This window comes from Peromyscus californicus, unplaced genomic scaffold, assembly GCF_007827085.1.
Source record: "Peromyscus californicus insignis strain IS unplaced genomic scaffold, ASM782708v3 Scaffold_8__1_contigs__length_139910024, whole genome shotgun sequence".
Lineage (NCBI taxonomy): Eukaryota > Metazoa > Chordata > Mammalia > Rodentia > Cricetidae > Peromyscus > Peromyscus californicus.
This window is the reverse complement of record NW_026294606.1, coordinates 135,031,957-135,051,987: the sequence shown is the minus strand read 5'-3', so window position 1 is coordinate 135,051,987 and position 20,031 is coordinate 135,031,957. Positions and strand designations below refer to the sequence as shown.

At 44.7% G+C, this 20,031-nt stretch overlaps 1 protein-coding gene across 4 annotated transcripts in view; it reads right to left on the bottom strand.

Annotated features, from left to right (window-relative positions):
• The window catches only part of Arhgap10 (Rho GTPase activating protein 10), a 279,570-nt gene that overhangs the window by 74,876 nt on the left and 184,663 nt on the right, over positions 1 to 20,031 (bottom strand). For all 4 annotated transcript variants that reach the window (XM_052727775.1, XM_052727774.1, XM_052727777.1 and 1 more), the window contains 2 exons: positions 18,618 to 18,723; positions 16,886 to 17,045 (listed from right to left, as the gene is read on the bottom strand). In XM_052727775.1, the coding sequence (XP_052583735.1) occupies positions 16,886 to 17,045; positions 18,618 to 18,723 (266 nt within the window). The remainder of the gene's footprint in view (positions 1 to 16,885; positions 17,046 to 18,617; positions 18,724 to 20,031) is intronic.

The window sequence follows — 20,031 nt, the reverse complement described above, 5'->3', positions numbered from 1 at the left end:
TGGAAAAGAAAATCCAGAAGGCTTTTTCAAAAGAGACAAAGAAACCACACGGACAAAAGCAATGGGGACCAGAGAGACTTTTTCTTTTACATTTTTATTTATTTTTGTGGGGGGGGGGGGGGGGTGTGGGGGTGTGTGGGGGTGTGGGGGGGACCAGCCCCCACACTTATTTACTCCAGGAACTCTTGAGGATTGAGGGGTAAGAGACTTAGTTAGAAACAGTGAGGAGAGAAACAGAGAGAAAACACAGGATAGACTCAGGTGGGCCTGGATCCTTATCCACCGGCCCAGAACTTTATTCCAACGGTCTATTTATAACAATGCCAAGCGGTGGAGCGAAAGACCGCTCCCTTGCTAGATAGACCCTTACAAACACACCTGGTACCCAGGCTTGTGGTCCAATCAACCTCTTATGCAGTCCTGTGGGCTCCAACATGGGTGTTTTGTCTACATGTATGTCTGTGAACCATATGCATGGCTGTTTGCTCACAGAGGCCAGAAGAGAGCATTGGATGCCCCAGAAATGTAGTTACAGAGAGTTGTGAGCCACTACATAGGTCCTGGGAATCAAACCCAGGTCCTCTGGAAAAGCAGTCAGTGCTCTTAACTGTGAGCCATCTGTCAAGCCCTCCCAAGGTGACTTTTTCAGTCTGCCAAGTCCATTCCCTACTACTTCCCCATAACCCCAGAAAGTTGGGTGCCAGGGTGTCTCAAAGAACAGAAAGAGGTTTTTTTTTTTTTTTTTTTTTCATTATCCTATCCATTAATGTGAAACCTAAAATGACTCGAGAATTGTTTGTCTATCTCCTTGTGCTTTTACCTTCCCTGGGTAAACTGAGGATTGCCACAGTGAGAGATTTCTGTGGATGGTGTTCCTGATCAGGAAGACAGGAATCAGAGAGTGCCATCCCCAGGCCCTCCCCCCCATCAGGCTCCTGAGGAATCATGATAAATGCAAGCAAAAGGCAAAAAAGGCTGAGTTTAGAGAAAGTTCCATGAACTCAACCACTCCTGGATCTTCTGGTCCCAGTTTGCTCACAGCCCTAGGCTTCTCTCCTGAGATTCCCTCAGACTCCTGAAATAATACACATAATCCTTGAACATACACAGAGAATATCCTGAAAATAGGACCCCAAGTTTTCATTATATTTTCAAAGTCATCAATGATAGAATAAACTGCAGGAGCGGGGGTGGGGGGGGGGCGGGGATATCAATGCTCACTGGCCAGATGCATGCCAGACCAGAGGGCCAACCAGGTACAGAGTAACCTGGGACAGCACAGGACCTCAGAGCAGAGATCAAGAGCCTGGAGAACCACCCCCCAGTAACAGAACTAATGCATGAGCTGGAGAAGTAGTGCAGTGGCAGAAGGAGGGGAGGAGGGGGGTGAGAGGGTAGGCAGGGAGAGGGGGAGGGGAGGTGGTGTAGAGAGTTGTAATTTCTACTTTAAGTCTTGGACTGAGAAGGTAAGAAGAAAAGGGAAGGGGTGGAGACAGCTCAGCTATTAAAGACTGGGCTGGCAGGAAAAGACACAAGACCTGAAGGCAAGTACTCGTACGTTCTAGGCATAAAATTATGGGGCTCAGGGCCAGGCTTAAAAGAGGTTAAGGTTAGGAATGCTTCAAAGCACTAGTTTCCACCTAAAGCTATGTGACTAGACATTTGATGTCACACAGAAGATACCCAAAGCTACAACAATATATGAAATACAACTGAGCTAAACCAAAATCATCAAGAACCTGTTTATGAGAATGAACTAAACTGTAGCTGTCTCACACCCGCTCATGCAGTCTGAAGGATGATCTGCTTGTAATGAAAACCTTGGCAAACCAAAGGAGGTCAAATATTATTTTAGTAAAAGAATTAGCAGCAACCCAAGACTGCCTTGATTAGTCCCTGGAGGTTATCAAGAGTCGAGGACAAAGCTTTCCACTTACAGCCTCTGCACCCCCAGTCAGAGGACTGCCAGCCCTGGGCTCCTGTATTCTGCCTCCACCTGAGATCTACCATGGAACAACCTTCAGGCTGGGCCCCCAAGAGCAACCTCATACTAACAAGCCCAGTTTCTCTATAGCATGATTCCAAGCTTCTAGGGAAGTGATTCTCAACCCTCCTACCATAAGATTATCATCATGGCTACTTCACTTACTACTGTTATGAATCATAATGTAAATATCTGAGATGCAGAGTATCTGACGTGTGATCTCTGTCATTCTACTCAGCTCAGGTTCCACTGATTAACTGGTGCTATGTTTAGCCCAGTAGTGACTAGTATACCTAGAAAACAGGGAACAAAAACTTCCAAACAGCGATGGAGAAGCTCATGCCCACAGTGAGTAGATCTCAAAGAGGCTGGGCAGTGAAATCTAATTACCAAACTACTGTAATGCACTACAGAGGTAGGAGGACTCGGATGGATGGACGGATGGATGGATGGATGGATGGACGGAGGGACAGACGGAAGGATGAAATAGCTATGAGTTCAAAGTTTTCTCTAAGCTTTATAGACATTTATATGGAGAGAGAGATGACAAGGACTCCTTTAGGGTCCATGGGAGCATTCTACTCTGCAAGTATACTTGTCTGGTGAAGGGTATGTTTGTAGACTTCAATGGTGTACATACCATGTGAGCACCCCCAAACCAAAACCCTGAGCTATAAAATGCTCCACCACACATCAATGTAACTTTCCAATTTTGAAGCATTTCTGAATTTGTACCTTCAGATTAGATCAGATTAGATTTCAAATTAGAACTGGTAGAGCAAGTACTTCATTATCCAAAAAAAATTACAAAATCTGAAACCGGAAACACTCCTCATCCTAAGCATGCTGGGTAAGAGTTGTTCATTGTGTACATTAATGTACCCTTTTACTATTCCAAATTTTTTATGGAAAGTGTGTAACTTATTTTCAAGACTTGCTTATTGCTGTGGGATGTTCTGTATGTTAAATGTGTTGCTCTGATTGGAAATAAAACACTGATTGGCCAGTAGCCAGGCAGGAAGTATAGGCAGGACAAGGAGAGAGGAGAATTCTGGGAAGTGGAAGGCTGAGTCAGAGAGACACTGCCAGCCACTTCCATGACAAGCGAGATGTAAGGTACCGGTAAGTCACAAGCCACATGGCAACTTATAGACTAATAGAAATGGGTTAATTTAAGATATAAGAACTAGATAACAAGAAGCCTGCTGTGGCCACACAATTTGTAAGCAATATAAGTCTCTGTGTGCTTACTTGGTTGGGTCTGAGCAGGGTGGGACTGGCGGGTGAGAGAGATTTGTCCTGACTGTGGGCCAGGCAGGAAAACACTAGCTACAGCTTATAGTTCAAAAAATTTAAAAACTCATTTTATTATATTTTATTCCTGTGATATTTCATATTTATCTTGTTCTACTTAGAATGTTTAGTTTAACTGCAGATTTCTAAAAATATTTTCATGTTTTCCATGTGTGCACAGCAGTGAGATTCGGGTATTAGCTAACGCTGTCCTGGTTACTCAAGTATGCTATGGGAAGGTCTTTCTGTACGCTGTGAATATGTGTTGCTACCATCAGTTATTAAGAAGCTGCTATGGCCTATGGCAAGGCAGAACAGTCCCAGGTGGGAAATCCAAGCAGAGAGAGAAGAAGAAAAGTGGAGTCGGGGGAGGCGCTGAGCACTGCCAGGGAAGCACGATGGAATAAAACACAGGTAACACCACAAAGCCACGTGACAAAACATAGATTAATAGAAATGGGTTGAATTAAGTTGTAAGAGCTGGTTAATGATAAGCCTGAGCCATAGGCCAAACATTTTGTAATTAATATAAGCCTCTGTGTGTTTACTTGGGACTGAGCGGCTGCAGGACACAGGAAAACTTGCGGCTACACAAGTACGTTCTTCAGTTATTCTTGTTTGACAGACCAGTTTGCTGGTAATGAGGCTGAAGAGATCACATGAAAGGCCCCTCAAGTTGGGGAAGAAGATTCCAACACAAGGTACTTTCTTTTAGCATCCCTGATGACAAACTGTCTACAAACTATTTCAATGAAACTCCATAAGGGGAGCTGAGCTGGGTCTGGCACAGAAGAGCATTTATCATGTGGGTTTTGAAATTATTATTCCCAGTTTTGTATTGGGAGGTGCAAAGAAAGCTCAAGCTTTGTTTTACAGAAAATAACAAGAACTGGAGCCAAGAGAGGAAGTGTAACCCACACGCCCCACACTAACCTTTCCCTACAGTAAAGGCATCTGGCAATATCTACTCTCCAACCTGCCCACACACACACCGCCACAGCACCCCCACTCCCTGACTCTTACATCCCTTTCTAAGTATTCCTTCTGATGCCGACAATACAAACAACCTGAAAATGAGATGAGAGAGGGACCACGTTCTGCAGCACTGCTTCTCAGTCTGCACTTGAACTGGAGGCTCTGAGCACAGGCCTTTGCAGCCCCACAGCTGCAGACACTTCTGCAGAGAATTCAGGGTGGGTGAGACCTCAGAGGTCAGCAAGCTTTACACCAGCCCTGCCCCCAATCTCATCTCTAATATCTAACAGTCTCAATATCATGACCTTCTTCCTTCTCAATCAAAAGCTCACTCCTGGCAAAGTCCATCCCCTTGTGCTGAGAAGACTTTCTAAGACAACTGAAAACCTGACACCCGCCCCCCCTTTATTGCAGCCGCCCCGTTTTCGGGAGCCGACTCCAGTGCTTTCTCTACACGGGGGACCCACATACTGCAGAATGACTCCTTTCCCCGAATCCTCTCTTCTCAAACTGCCGTGGTCCCCTAGGAAAGAAGACCCTAGGAAGCCCTTCCCATACCCCGGCCCCAGGCTGCACAGAACAGAATCGGGAATGCAGGCACCATTGTTTTCCTTCTCACCTTAGAGAGGAGAAAAGGGTTCCTGGACTTTGAAAGCCTTTTTAAAGACATGTCTGAACACATGGTCTCTACACAGAAAGCATGGAATAGTCAACACCACAGACACAAACATCCATGAGATGGGGGTACCTGAAAAGTGTCCTGTCTGTGTCCACAGTTTAATATTCTGGTGGTGATGTTGGTGATTGCTGGGAAACGGAGTCATCTGTGGTATGTGGGGCTCCGTGGATATAAAGATGTGACAATGTTCAAGCACTCTGAATAAAACATCACAGTATTTATATCTAGTGTGAGCACCACCTCCTTATGAGTCATAGCTAGATTACCCATAATACCTAATGCAATGCAAATCTCCCTCAAAAGTTGTTACATGTACTGTTTGGGTAGCAGTGAGAAAGAGCAGAGGCTGTGCATATTCAGTGTACCTGCCCCATTTTCCGTCTGTGTCGGCTGACTCCCAGCATGCAGCAGCACTTGTGACACAGAAGGCTAAGCAGACGCCCATCCCACTCGTCCTCTTCCGTTCTCTGTGGTTGGGGGCAGGGCGTGGGCTGATGGAAGACGTTATAATACATATTTTCAACAGGAAAAAAACCATAGCATAGAAACTTCTAGAAAAGACATAGACACAGACATTCTGCACAGAACATGATCACCACAAACGATCTGTTTCAAACCCTAGAAATCTAATACGGCCCTGCCCTCGTTTGCTTTCTGTTACTGTGATCAAACAGTGACCAAAAACCAACTCGGGGAGCAAAGGATTTATCTGGCTCACAGGTTGCAGCCCATCATCGGGGGGAAAACAAGGCAGGAGCTTGAATCAGAAATTCAGAGGGACCTGCTTACCCAGCACCCTCTCTTATCCAGCGCAGGCCTATGCCTGGGGAGGGCACAGACCACAGGGGCATAGCCCTCCTGCACCAACTAGTGACTGAGACACCGCCTCACAGACATGCCACTGCCCAGCCTGATGAAATCAGTTCCTCAACTCTAAGTCCTTCCTCCCCACTGTGTCTAAGTTTGGGCCAAATTAAAAAAACAAAAGAGCACAAACCACCTCATTCCAAATGCTAACACACTTAGTCTGATAAAACTATAAAGAAAAACAAAGATATCAAAGAAAAGTTTATGTAACAAAAGTTTAATTGTCTCTGGGCACCCTAGGATCTAAAGAAACTGCAACATATAAAGCTCAGGCCTGGGACAAACTCCATGACCTCCTGTCGCTATGAGAATCAATGAAATACTGAGCAAACAGAAATACCAGTGAGGCCCAGATCAATACAAACCACTCCATCACACTGAAAAGCCACATACAGCACTCAACAAGCTAGCTAGAACTGGAATACAGTCTTAATAGTCCACAGGCTGTTCTGGTAGAGAGTAGCTATATGCCTTACTTCATATGGAACCATTCTTTTCAGCATCAGCAAAAAATTTAAAAATTCCAAGAAAACCAGCCTGTGTTTTCTTTGATGCTCTCAAAGGCTCAATAGGATCTTCAAGGGTCTTTGGATGGACAGTGACATTGTAACTGAAAAGGAAAAAGTCAGTAGCCCTCTTAAGAGTCGGCCCCTACCTCAAGTATCTGCTGACCTGTAGATGAACCCAGAAGCTGACCAGTAGGTGATCTTAGACTGGAACAATAAATCTGATGTATACTATACGTCCTGGACCCAGCAAACAGGATACAGGGAGTAAAAATGTACGTCTCCATGGATACCCTGCATCCCGTCAGCCATTAGTAATTTCATGCTTATAGTTCAGCCAATAACTTCAAGGAACTACCTCACCCCTAACTCCCTCGTCCAGTCCTAAGACACTAAGATGTGTAACCCACTGCATGTAAACTTTTTCTATATAAAACCCTTGTAATAAGTGCTTGGGAGCTTCCTCCTTCACTTGCTGTATCGGAGTGTCAGATGAAGTCCCTGCCCGGGCTTGTTCTGAATAAAGAAACCTTTTGTTTTTGCATCAGAGGTCGGCTCCTTGGTGGTCTTGTTGGGGCTAACATTTGGGGGCTCGTCTGGGATCCCCCATGTCCCCAAAGACCCCGACTCCAAAGGTTTCAGGTCAACCGGTGAGTTTTCATCTGTTCCCTGTTGTGTTGCTTGTCTTCTCTGTTAACTTCAGTTTCTGTAAATTGGAGACGTGGAGTCCTCTGAAATATTCTCTTCTAAGGCGTGCTAGATCTGTGAAATGGTCTAGTAACGGTCAATGCCGGTGGTAGCCAGTGGACACACTGGAGAACCAGGATCACAGGGTTCTGGAAGATGTTCCGGACCCTGGAAACGGGGATGTGGAAGACCCCAGGGTCTGTTTAACAGAGAGCCTCAAGAATGGACAGTTTTTGGTGTGATTGAGCCTAGAAGGTCGCTCCCTCCAGAGCACATCAGGCCATCATTGTTTTTGGAACTTTGTTGGTTATCTCATTGGGGCAAAGATATTTGTGTGCCCTTGGTCTTGTGTGTACCATTATTCTCACTGTTGACTTGACTATGATGGACAACATGGGACAGTCTCCCTCTTCTCCCCTAGACGTTTGTCTAGCTCACTGGAAGGATGTTTGAGCCATTGCTCACAACAGAATGAATGAAATTCACAACGGAAAGTTTGTCATCTTTTGCAGTGCAGAATGGACCTCTTACAATGTTAACTTGTCTCCAGAGGGAACTTATGATGCTGGCCCAGGAAGAGCTCCCAGTGGTTCCCGCAGACCCTGCCCTAGGGGGAGGACCAGCAACGAAGGGTATGCAGAGGTGTAGAGGAGAAAGTCCCGATCCCGATCCCGATCCGGTGCGGTTGCCCTTCCCATAAGAGCTACTGGTCCCCCTGATCAAGACAGGAGTTAACCTTTTCACTACTGGCCCTTATCAGTACTTATGTCTACGTAAATGTTACTTGTTTCTGTCTACTAACTTTCCTTATTGCTCTATCAGGCCCGCAGCACTAGTGGGCAGGGGAAGCTCATCAGTGGGGCCACATGCTGAGTGCTCATCACTTCCCGGCACCTGGAAAGGTCTGATAGGGTCTAACCGGGCCTTCCCCAAGTAGGGAGGTGAGTTCCCAGAGTGGGCAGACTGGGTAGGAGAGGCCCTGAGTGGGTGGATGCCTCCCTCGAGGGAGCGTGGAACAGACTCATGGCCAGGATGGGCGGGGCTAGTATTAGCCTGTAGAAGTACGGCTCTCACAGAGGATGGGAGTGCACACTCCTTACATGCAGGCAGAGATGGGGGAGCTATGGGCAACAATTGACAAGCTCTGTGGTTCTCACAGAGGATGGGAGTGCAAACTCCCTACAGACAGGCAGAGACGGGGGGGTGGGGGGGGGAGTTAACTGCCTACACACTCTGCACCTAAATCCCCCTCCCTTCCTTCCTAAGCCAAGTTCTTCAATAGCTTCCCATCTTAACCCTTCTCTGTCCTGATACTGCTTTAAAAATGCTAAATTACCAGCCTGCATACTTTGAAAAGCTTTGACTTTAGGATAAAAGTCAAAGATGCATTATATTTGAAAAAAAATATGCTTTTGATTCCACAGGAAAGAGAAATTTACATGGATTTTGGTCATTTTAGTTCAATGAGTTACAAATACTTGTCATCATTTAAGAGAACTGATTACAAACTATTATTGGTTAAGATAAAAATATAAAGGTTTTAGATATGGGGATATAAAAAATGTTTTAAAAAAAGAAAAGTAACTTAAGATATATGAGATGCAAGTTATTGGGATATATAAAAACAAGTTTTGAAGGTCTGAGGATAAAAAGACTTAAGTAATGATAAAAAATTATTTGAGATATATATATATATATATATATATATATATATATATAAATAAATAAATAAATAAATAAATAAATAAATAGAACATGTTTCAGATTTCTTTCTCTTGCTATTCTGCTGTTACATTGAGACTCCAAAGGTTTATAATTTTTAAATTATCTGTGTACTCTCTAGGTATGGATGAAAATGTGGCCACATGTATGTTTGGTTTTGAATGTCTGAGTTTGCGTGTCCTCTGTGTTAAGGAATACAAGTTAATACTAGTCATCCAGCTATCCAGATACTAGTTTAAAGCATGAACTGTTAACTCCTATTTAATATAAGCTATTTTTAAAAAGAAGTAAAACAGAACCTGAGAGGTCCATTTGGCTAATATATCTATAGGATAACAAATTGACCTGGTTATTGTTACCAAACTAAGGGATGCTTTCAAGATTACGTCTAGATTTGTTCCGCTCAGATGTATTTGATAGACAATGTCCTCAAACCCATCAAAGATCTGATGAATATGGCATTTAAATTATTTGATAAAAAGCTTACTATAGCAAACAGAGACTCCTAGCTCCTAGCAATGACTCCCGAGGTCTCCAAAGATATGGAACAATGACATGAGGATGACGCCTGAACCAAGACATCTGCTGCCAGAGATCCGGCCCAGAATGGACAAATGAGACATGGGCAAGATAAAGTCAGTCTTCCCAAAGTTGCCCCTATACAGGGAGAAATTTCACATCATGGGCCCAGCAGCAAGACTGATGCTGTCCTGACACCTGTCCTGCCAACACTACGAAGACTACAGGAGCCTGGGATGATGACAGTCTGGGTAATGGATAGTCTCTGTCATTTTTTAATAGATTTGGAAGTCTGCACTCAGGTAAAATTTATCCTTCTCAGATCTCTGATGGCACTGATGACTGGGCTAGCTACAGCTCTGTCAGTTTAGCAACATCAGTCAACCAGAGTCTTCCACAAGGTTGCAGCCACCTTATTAATTCATTGATAAGTGCGTTAATTAATTAAAGATACTAGGTCACCTGAAAAAAAAAGAGACAAACAGGTTTGCCTTACAAGCTTCATATTAAGGAATAAACAGGTTTCAAACATAATTTGAAATGGCTGTTTTTATAAAAGATATTACAAAATTTCTTTCCTTTACCATACTGTCATAAAACTTGAAAAGTTCAGAATTTAACATTAATAGAATTCTGACAAGCTAATAGAGCAATGACTGCTTACTGTTTGGATTATGAGCTCAAGATTTTAGATTTCTTTTGGTTATCTTCTGAATGTAGACTTACAGATGGATACTTGTTACCTGCTTTTTCTACAATATGGATTTCACTACTGATTAATAACACTAAAATATTTACTAAGGCTATGGACCTAAAAATTCCAAATAAGTTCACAAATTTTAACCTGTGTCTCTAGTCTACATCTGTCTCAGTGGGCTTCCATTTGGCTGTCAAACACTTCCAGGCATTGGCTACTGACTTCAACCTGTGACACATGGACTTGCTGAAAGCTGACATGGACCAATCCAGCCAATATAAATGCTATTTCTTCAGCTGGTCAATGAACTAGATGCTTCTAAATTCCCTCCTTGCCTTTGACTAACATTCTGGCTTTCTAAGACCCAGAAAACAATGTCCCAATATTAGCAGGAAGTAATTACAGAAGTGAAAACGTTGCCCTTATTCCCCCTGCCCTGGAATGTTAGATCAAAATGGAATTTCTTGTCATAGTGGACCTGAGATGAAATAATAACTGGTCTCCATTCTCATTTCCAAGTTCCTTCAGGATAAGGAACTCTGTGCCCTGCTGCTTCTATTAATTACTATTGGCTTTTACGTCATTGATGTCTTAACTAAATATAATTCCTCTTTGGATATCACTAAACTGATGATGCTAGAATCCTTCACCTTGCTTTCTGAGGTCATGTTACAGGACTGGCAAGGACTAGACCTCCAATTCCTACAGCAAGGAGGGATATGCACTGCCCTGGGAGAGGAATGTTGTTTTTATGTAGATCACTCCAGGCTGGTTAAGAACTCTATGGCCAAAGTAAGAGAAGGCCTCAATAAGCGAAAGAGGGACAGGGAAGCTGGTCAGGGATGGTTCAAATCTTGGTATAACAGTTCCCCCTGGCTAACAACTCCAATCTCCATCCTTTTGGGACCCCTACTGCTACTAGTCCTCATACTAACCTTTGGGCCCTGCCTCTTAAACAAGCTGATGCAATTTATCAGAGAAAGATTGGGGACCATCCAAATAATGGTGCAAAGGACTCAAACGCAATATGAGGTCCTCAACCAAGATATAGAAGAGGGCCATCTGGCTCAGGGTAGGCATTGCAAACAGCACTCAGTCTACCAAACCAGGCATTGACAACCCATGATTGGGTGTCCTTGAGTTACTAGGAGAGGAGGGAATGAAGGGGAAAAGCCAGTAGCCCTCTTGAGAGTCGGCCCCCACTTCAAGGTATCTGCTGACCTGTAGATGAACCCAGAAGCTGACCAGTAATTTAGAGCTGACCTAGAGATGAACCCGAAGCTGACCGTAGGTGAACTTAGACTGGAACAATAAATCTGATGTATATATCCTGGACCCAGCAAACAGGATATAGGGAGTAAAAATGTATGTCTCCATGGATACCTGCATCCTGTCAGCCATTAGTAATTTCATGCTTATAGTTCAGCCAATAACTTCAAGGAACTACCTCACCCCTAACTCCCTCGTCCAGTCCTAAGACACTAAGATGTGTAACCCACTGCATGTAAACTTTTCCTATATAAAACCCTTGTAATAAGTGCTTGGGGGCTTCCTCCTTCACTTGCTGTATCGGAGTGTCAGATGAAGTCCCTGCCCGGGCTTGTCCTGAATAAAGAAAACTTTTGTTTTTGCATCAGAAGTTGGCTCCTTGGTGGTCTTGTTGGGGGGAACTCATGATATGGGCATTAACAGTAACCTTAGTAATATTAGAATATATAAAATATAAGGACAGGCTGTGAAGGGACACTAGCCCCGTAGGGCATGTGGCTCTGGCAGGCCTTGCCCTTCTCCCCGTTCCCTCTGCCTTGCTAAGAACCATTAGATCACATTCCTAAAGCTAGCCCCCAAGGTCTGTTCCCTTATTTGGCCACTTTCTCTTCCTGAGGCTGACTACCAAAGTCCAGCAATCAAAAGACCCCTTTGGTCCACCTAATTAACATACCCAGTTAAAATTAAATACCTCATCCTAACACGGGGTTTCCTCTTTTTTCCTTTATAAACCACCATTTGCTTGCTTATGTGCCATGTCTGTCTCCCCTCGATCCAGAGGCAGTCCTCTGTCCCTCTGGGACAAATACCCCTTCCCCCCTCTCTCTTGTCCCCTTCCCCTCCTCCCTCATCCCCTATCTCCTTTATCACCGCATCCTAACCCATCCTAACACAGATCTCCCCTTTTCATCCTCTTAAAAATTACAACTGCAAGGTCAGTTTGCTGCTATTTTCTGCCCAAGTCAGAAGCAGCCACTTTAACTTTTCTTCCCTTCTCAATAAAGAATCTCTCTGTGAAAACAAGTGTTTGGGTGTGGTCTGTGCCTAACCCAGGGTCCGGGAGGAGGTCCTACTGTTGGGGGGCAGGGTTCCTCCTTTGGGCTCAATATACATAGACACAATGCCTGAGAAGGCTTAACTGCTCAACTGTTTCTTTAAAGAGCTCCTCACTCCCTCTGGGAGCTCACTGGCACTCCTACCATGAGAAGCACCAACTGGATCAACCCCCTGATGCATTACAGGCCTTCCAGGTCCTTCCTGTCCACCAGTGTTCTGGCTTTCCTTCTGCAGCACTGAGGTGCCCATGAGAAGTGCAAAGTGAACCTCTACTTACTATCTCCTCTTGCTGACTACTCCTAAGCCCCTCAGGAGCTGCCTTTTGTCCTTGCTGCCAACAAGAAGTTTACTCGTGAATGACTCCTGCCATTCTTACAGTGTCTCATTTCATAGGCAACCACTAGCACACTTAGCCACACTCTGCAATAACCCTGGAAAAACATGGGGTCTCTTATATGACTCTTTTCATCACTAATACTAAAGTCTTGACATTTTCTCAAGGACAGTGTTCTTATTCTAGCAATGAATATCAAAGCATGTGACATCAAGTACTCTGGGTCCAAGCCCAAGCACCCCTATCTGGCTGTGTCCCCATGAACAAGCTTATCACTCACAGAAAATTCGTACCTGTGTGTAGGAGAATATTATTTTAAGGTGTGTTACTTTTGTCTATGTTGCATTTGTTTAACTCTGTGAAGCTGTGTTACTGTGCCTGCCTAAACCACCTGATGATCTAATAAAGACCTGGCCAATAGCAAAGCAGGAGAAAGGATAGGCGGGGCTGGCAGACAGACAGAATATATAGAGGGAGAAATCTGGGAGGAGAAATAGATCTAGCAGCCAGAGAAGGAGGAGGAGATCAGGGGCCAGCCACCCAGCTACACAGCAAGCCATGGAGTAAGATTTACAGAAGTAAGAGAACGGGAAAAGCTCAAAGGCAAGATAGATGGGTTAATTTAGGTTAAGAAAAGCTGGCTAGAAACTAAGCCAGACGATCATAATTAAGAATAAGCCTCCATGTGGATTTATTTGGGAGCTGGGTGGTGCCCCCCCCAAAAAAGAGTATAACAACCAACAACACCTGTGTAGATAGTATTGCATATATTGATGAAATCAGGCATGTGACCATGTGTTCCCGAATACCTTAACAGTTCAGGTGTCTGCTAGTTTTGTTCTTGTTTAGGAGGGGTGCAGCACAAAAGACTGAAGCCAGGGCTTCATCTGTGCTAGGAAAGTAAATACTATCACTGAACTAGTCAAACTCCCTGGGCAGGCTGTCCTGGAACTTGGTGTCCATCTGCCTCAGTCCTTTGGCCTATAGGCATGCACAACAATGCTCAGCTTATATTTCAGCATATATGGTAAATGTCTGTAAACACAAAAACCTCCAACCCCATTAGGGCCATAAGATGCAAATGCCGTATTTTAGTAAACCAAAGGTCAATCTCATGTCCTGAACACTTCCTACTTATATTTCCTGCAAGTTCTCCCAGGATTGCACTGCTACTCTTTCCTCTGAGACCCATACAAATTAGACACTGGATCCTCCTGAGTGATGTTCTTCACCCTGGAAAACCCTGGCTTCTTGACCATGCCCTTAATCTACCTAAGGCCTCCCTCTTCATTACATATGCCTCTCCTTGCTGTTACACACCCTAGTCAATTAAGTGGCCTGAAGTAAGTTTACATAAAACCCTGAGCTGTCCAGGTACCGGCAGTGATGCTTTCAACCTGCCCACCCAACCCTGAACTGCCCATGTACCTACAGTGATGCTCTCAAACTGCCCACCCAACCCTGAGCTGTCCATGTACCTACAGTGATGCTCTCAAACTGCCCACCCAACCCTGAGCTGTCCATGTACCTACAGTGATGCTCTCAAACTGCCCACCCAACCCTGAGCTGTCCATGTACCTACAGTGATGCTCTCAACCTGCCCACCCAACCCTGAGCTGCCCATGTACCTGCAGTGATGCTCTCAAACTGCCCATCCATCTAGATTCTCTTTCTAATCTCATCTCACATTTCCTCTTTGAGCTTTTCTAGTTAGCCATCTCCTACCCTAGAATGTCTTCTTCACACACCTCCAGTCTACAGCCCACTCCAACTAGCTTCTCAGGACACAACACTCAATACTTCTCAACACACAAATACCCCAAAGCTGACATAGTCTCTCCCCTGAAGTCCTCAGCATTCTCTGTTTCCCACAGGGTATCTTATGGCTACTTCTAAACATTTTTTCTTTCCCATAACAGGTTTCACATATTTATTTTCCCCAAATCACACACATCTAACTCACAACAGGCACTCAGGAAACAGTGCTCTGAATTAATGTATAAAGTACATAAATGCCACAAAGCCACAGGTATAACCACAGTCAGAAAATCTGTGGGAATTCAGAGTACCCATTCTACAATGGAAACACAATTTTCTGTCTTGCAAAGAAAAGAAAACACATCCACCACCCTGATAATGTTTTTGGCCCAGGAACACTCCTTTTAAAACAACATCTTAATGTTTAGTGTGCAAGAGAAACCAAGACATATGGGGTGAGTTTCCTAGCAAGAACATATGGATTTTATAAGAACCAGCAAAGGGATGGGAAACTACACTCTCCGAAGCAGAGAACTGTCTTTTCCCCACTCCAAGCCCAGCTGGGGTGCCTCTGCTTTAATAACATGGCGTTTCCTCTTGGCTTTGTGACTTTCCGACACTCAATGTTTTCCCAATCCTGGGAAGGAAAAGAAGCACTGAGAGAAAAGGAGAAACACCTCCCTCCAGTCCTCCAGTCTCCCGCCTGCTCGCCATGGCCACTGCGCACACTCCCCTCAGGCTGGGCCTCCATGCACTGCACTTCCTCAGCAGCCTTCTCAGCCCTCCTGTCCTCACTCTCCTTCGCTTCTTGTTCCATCTACCAAGGGACCTGCACCCCCTCCCTCCTGGGCAGTCAGTCCAGTGGTGGGATGTGGCTAATATGAACACCGACATCCCTATGGAGTTTTCCCACCCACCCTTGTCAACAGGATTATTCTTCCTTACAGCGAGCCCGTCTCTGACATGCAGCCTAGTTAACAGTTCAGAAACAAAGAACTCTGAAATACACAAGAAAAATCAGAAAGGAGAAGAAGTCAGGAAGTGAGGAACTGCATACGAAAGCAAGCTGCCGCCTCCCCTCATCACCCTGTACATCCAGCCTCAGCCTTGCTTACACGCCCACCTCCTCTCTCCACAAGAGGAAATCTCAGGTGCTGGAGCCACCTTTCCTGAGAAGCTTCTCTTTACAACAAATGGAAACAACCACAGAAAACCACAACTGGACACAATGCAGAGGTCAAGGGATTGTGGGAAACCCAGCCCCAATGGCTACATCTACATCACAGCCCCTGGATCGAAGGTTCAGAGAACACTCTGGGAGAAGGACCTGGGAGGGGTTTCAGAGAGGGTAGCCGGGAGAGGCTGGACAGAGGAAAGGGTGGGGGGAAAGTGATGTAATTCTGTTTCGATTAAAAACATATTTAAAAAAAAAAAAGAGGAAGTCTCAGCAGTTTCATTATGGAGGTTATGCATCCAGCCATAGAGGCCAGAGGAAAACCACAACTCTCTGCTTGGCTCTGAGAGAGCTGAGCGCTGAGTGCATGGCTGGCCTCTTCTGCCTGGACACAAGGACCGGCTTCCGGGGTCCTCGGAAATCCTCCCAAGCTCTAACAGCATGGAGAGCCGTCACCGCTTTCCTGCCGAAACAGTACATGCTTGTTTCCCCAGCAGAGGGGCTGAGAGTCCCCCTTACCCAAGAGTAAGACCTGGACCCAGTTCTCAAGGGTGAACTAACTGCACCAGAGTCCTCTAATGAAGATTTAATAAAATGATGAGGTGAGCTAATCTCACGTTCCCAAGTGGTAGTCCAATGACATATTTTCCTAAAACTGAACAGTAGCCTCCTTCCCAAGTGTACTGTCCGGGTAACTCAGTGCACATCAGTGAGGCTTAATGACAGCAGGACAGGACCATAAATGATGGCATAAACTCACCACCAGTCGCTACCAAAACAGTAAGACTCGATGCCCACCTAAACAAAGTGCCGTTACCACATCAGTGAGACACACTGACAGAACCAGTACCGAGTTTAACTTGTCAGAATAGAGCCACAGTCACGCGCACCAAAACTGCTCCAGCAAACAGCAATACAGGGACCCAAGAAGAGCTGTCCTACAGTCCTTCAAAGGGACTCCATCTCCGTGTGCTGTCTCTTCCTCATGCTGAACTCCTTCAAGATGCCCTGGATGTATTAATTCCTTCAATAATCATTCACCGTGTGCCTAGTGGGCAGCAGGTAAGTATATACAAATATCCAAGGACAGGAATGTAAATAAAGCCTCAACCATGCACAATCACACTGGCACTGCCTATTCACCTGCATCTGGATGCAAGGTTTCTTCAATAAAGCAATGCGGTAAGAGGAGGCCCACTAAGGGTCAGGTTCATGGAACGCCATCAGAACACAGCGCTGAATGTCAGCATCTTAGGAATAACTTCACAGCAATGGCGAAACAGAAATACAGACTAATAACAAAGCCATGCACATGTTAACAAGCCAAATTCATAAGTACTATTCAAGAAAAAAAGACAATGGTACCTTCTCGTGGTTTTCAATTAAGATTTCTACAACAATATTCTGAAACTTCAAATCCATGATGGCAGCAACAGTTTCTTCCTGTGGTCGCATCAGAGTTGGTCCAAACACCACTCCTAAATTTGCCACGGTCATTAGATTCTGCTTCGAGTGATTTGACACACTAATATTGACGAAGAAAGAAAACAATCTTAGTTCGGTGGTGATAATCATGGAGCATTCAATACTCTGTACCTTTGCAGAACACTCAAACTATCTCAGTGTCGGCCTGTGACACCTGGACCAGAGAGCAGCCTGCGCACAGAGGCCCTCTGCTCTCACCCCACCTCCCCACCTTCCTGTCTCCCTCCTCTCCACAGGAACCGGTCTCCTCAGCCACAGGCTCCTCCTCATGTTATTCGGATTCACTTCATGGCCCAGGCTGACCTAGGGCTGGAGTCGCTCGCTCAGACAGTGAGCTGGGCAGGACAAGGCTTCTCTCCTCTCAGTTCTCTCTCAGATGTGTGTCACAGGCAGGGCAAGCTAACAAGGCTGGGGGCCTTGCCAAGGTGAAGGACCGTTTTGTGAAGCTGTTCCCACCGACAGTCCTCATGCTAGCTAGCACATTCTAAGCAGCCATTCTTTCAACAGCTCTGTCATTAGTTCTTAAATGTATTAGCTCACTATTAAACAGGTAAGTAGATTTATATAAGTATAAAGAATTGTGCAGCTGTCTTGAACCAATGATTGCAAATAAAAATGGAATTTCCTAATTTAATTGTGTTTTGTTTCACAAGAATAAATCATATTGCTTGTCATTTCAGCAAGCACGCCTTCCTCCACAAAACACACATTTATCATGTATTAATTACACACAGAAAAAAGGCAGCTTAGATCATCACCCTTGCTACCACAGACATTTGGTCCTTGCAGCATCATAACGACCAGTGTGCTCCATCAGAGCACGGTCACTCACTCCTCCCCGTCCTGCAGCTCAGGGAGCACCATGCACAGCTGCTCTCAGCAGAACTCCCACTTAAGTCAGGACCCCGTCCCACCAGAGACGTCTGTCCTAAAGGCTCACAGTCCAACTCACGTTCTCCAGTCTCTTAACACCTTGTTCTTTTGCCACTGAGCGGGAATTATTTTGGCAGTCACTGTAATCTGTTCTTTTCTCCATATGCTTCACATAGTAGGGCGGTCGTTTAGCTGGTCTAACTATGTGTCCACTGGCACTTTCCAAAGGCACGTGGTTTTATTTAGAGAAACCACAGTTCCGAATACTGTTCCTCACTCAAACTTTACAGATATAGTGATTTGGAGTCATTTTTATTTGAAAAGGTTTATTTCTCCACTGAGTTAATACATTCTGCTTTTTAGACAGGAAACATGAATGGACCAGACCCATGACTGGATTAAATAAACTTACAGGACATGCTCAAACAAAGCATTAGATGAGTGTGGAACCAAGCTCAATCTGCTAACACATTTATAATCACACTTCCACAATTTGTGATGAGGCAATATACAGTCTCCTCCCTTTCACTGAGGTGTTGGCAGTGGTGTTGAGCAAATAATCATATAGCTTCAACCGGCATTCTGTTTCACTGCTCTGTCCAAAAGACACACAGTGAGTCAACTGGCCAGCCTGGTCTTGAGGTGAGGCCCCTGGTATTGGGGAGACACAGCCCCAGCTCCAAGAGCAATGCATAGCACCCACAGCACTGAGGGAAAGCTGGGAAAGGAGAACACTCACTTGGTTAGGTGTTTCACCAGAATATCCAACATCTCCTTGTTTTTCTCTGGCAGTTTGTGTACCAAGAAATGGATGGCATTAACACGGGACTCCGGGCTGCCACTTTCTTTTTTAAGAAGGGAAAGAAAAAATAGTTAATAGAGTACTCAGAATCAAGCATATTACCCCAAACTAGAAATTGTAACCGTTTGTCTGTTCAGGATCTGAAAAGAGAAGGCGCTTAAGCATTCTTGGGCCTCTCCCAAAGCATGCCTCTCCCTGGTTGGTGTTAATGGCACATGAAGCTCCAGCAGCCTCTCCCCTTGGCCAGCATCCCTTCTAGTCAACTCACAGTTCACGTGACACTGTACAGTCTTTGGCAGCCCACCAGGAAACACAAGCCCAACAGCAGCAACAGGAGCCTCTTGGCTACAGGCTCGTGACACTCCCCAAATATATGCTTAAGTCACATCATTTAATTACCTCAGAAAGAGGCAGTTTAAACTGAACTCATGGTGAGACCGAGTGCACACTGTGCCTAACCAACAGAAGGCACCAAGCCATGTGGGACCCTGCAAGCAAGTGCTATGGTGAATGAGGGCAGAGAGGGAAGGAAGTGCAGGGGCAGAGGATCCCTACAATGGATCCTGCCGCAAGGGTCCAGTGAGGCCGGGCAAAGACTACCACTGGTACTCTGACTTCTGAGGGCTCTGTCCCTGGGTGATTACAACACTGGTCTGCAGTGAGAATGCCATCGAGTGAGAAGACGGGGCTTCGCACTGATTATCAGTACATGAACAGTGGATTGGAGTTTGTAACTAGGAACTGGCTAGTCAGGCAGGACACAGGAGCCCCAAATATCAAAACATCAGAAGCAAAAAAAAAAAAAAAAAAAATGCTTAATAAGAGGCTTATATAAAAGTCTACAGATGTCAATTAAGATATCTGTATAATGTTAAAGATTATTAATAAGAACATAATTTCAAGTCACTGCTTTGATTTTTAACAAAATAAAAGCAGAAACTGAAGTAGTCACAGGCTCCACAGGAATAAGAATCATTATCAAGGATAGCAATTTTGTCATCAGGAATTTAGAACTCCAAAGGCTTTGTAATGAAAGACTGCTAGCTCAGGAGCCTACCCCGAATCTAATAAGCAGCTGCCTACAATAAAAATCTAGTTTGATATTTCAGGATTCATCACTTAGAAATGTAAGCTGAAGAGATACATTTCCCAGCTTCTAGTGATGGTATTTTTCATTTCTTTTTTTTTTAAAGATAGATTTATTTATTTATTTATTTATTTATTTATTTATTTATTTATTTATTTATTTATTTATTATACAGCATGTATGACTGCAGGCCAGAAGAGGGCACCAGATCTCATTACAGATGGTTGTGAGCCACCATGTGGTTGCTGGGAAATGAACTCAGGA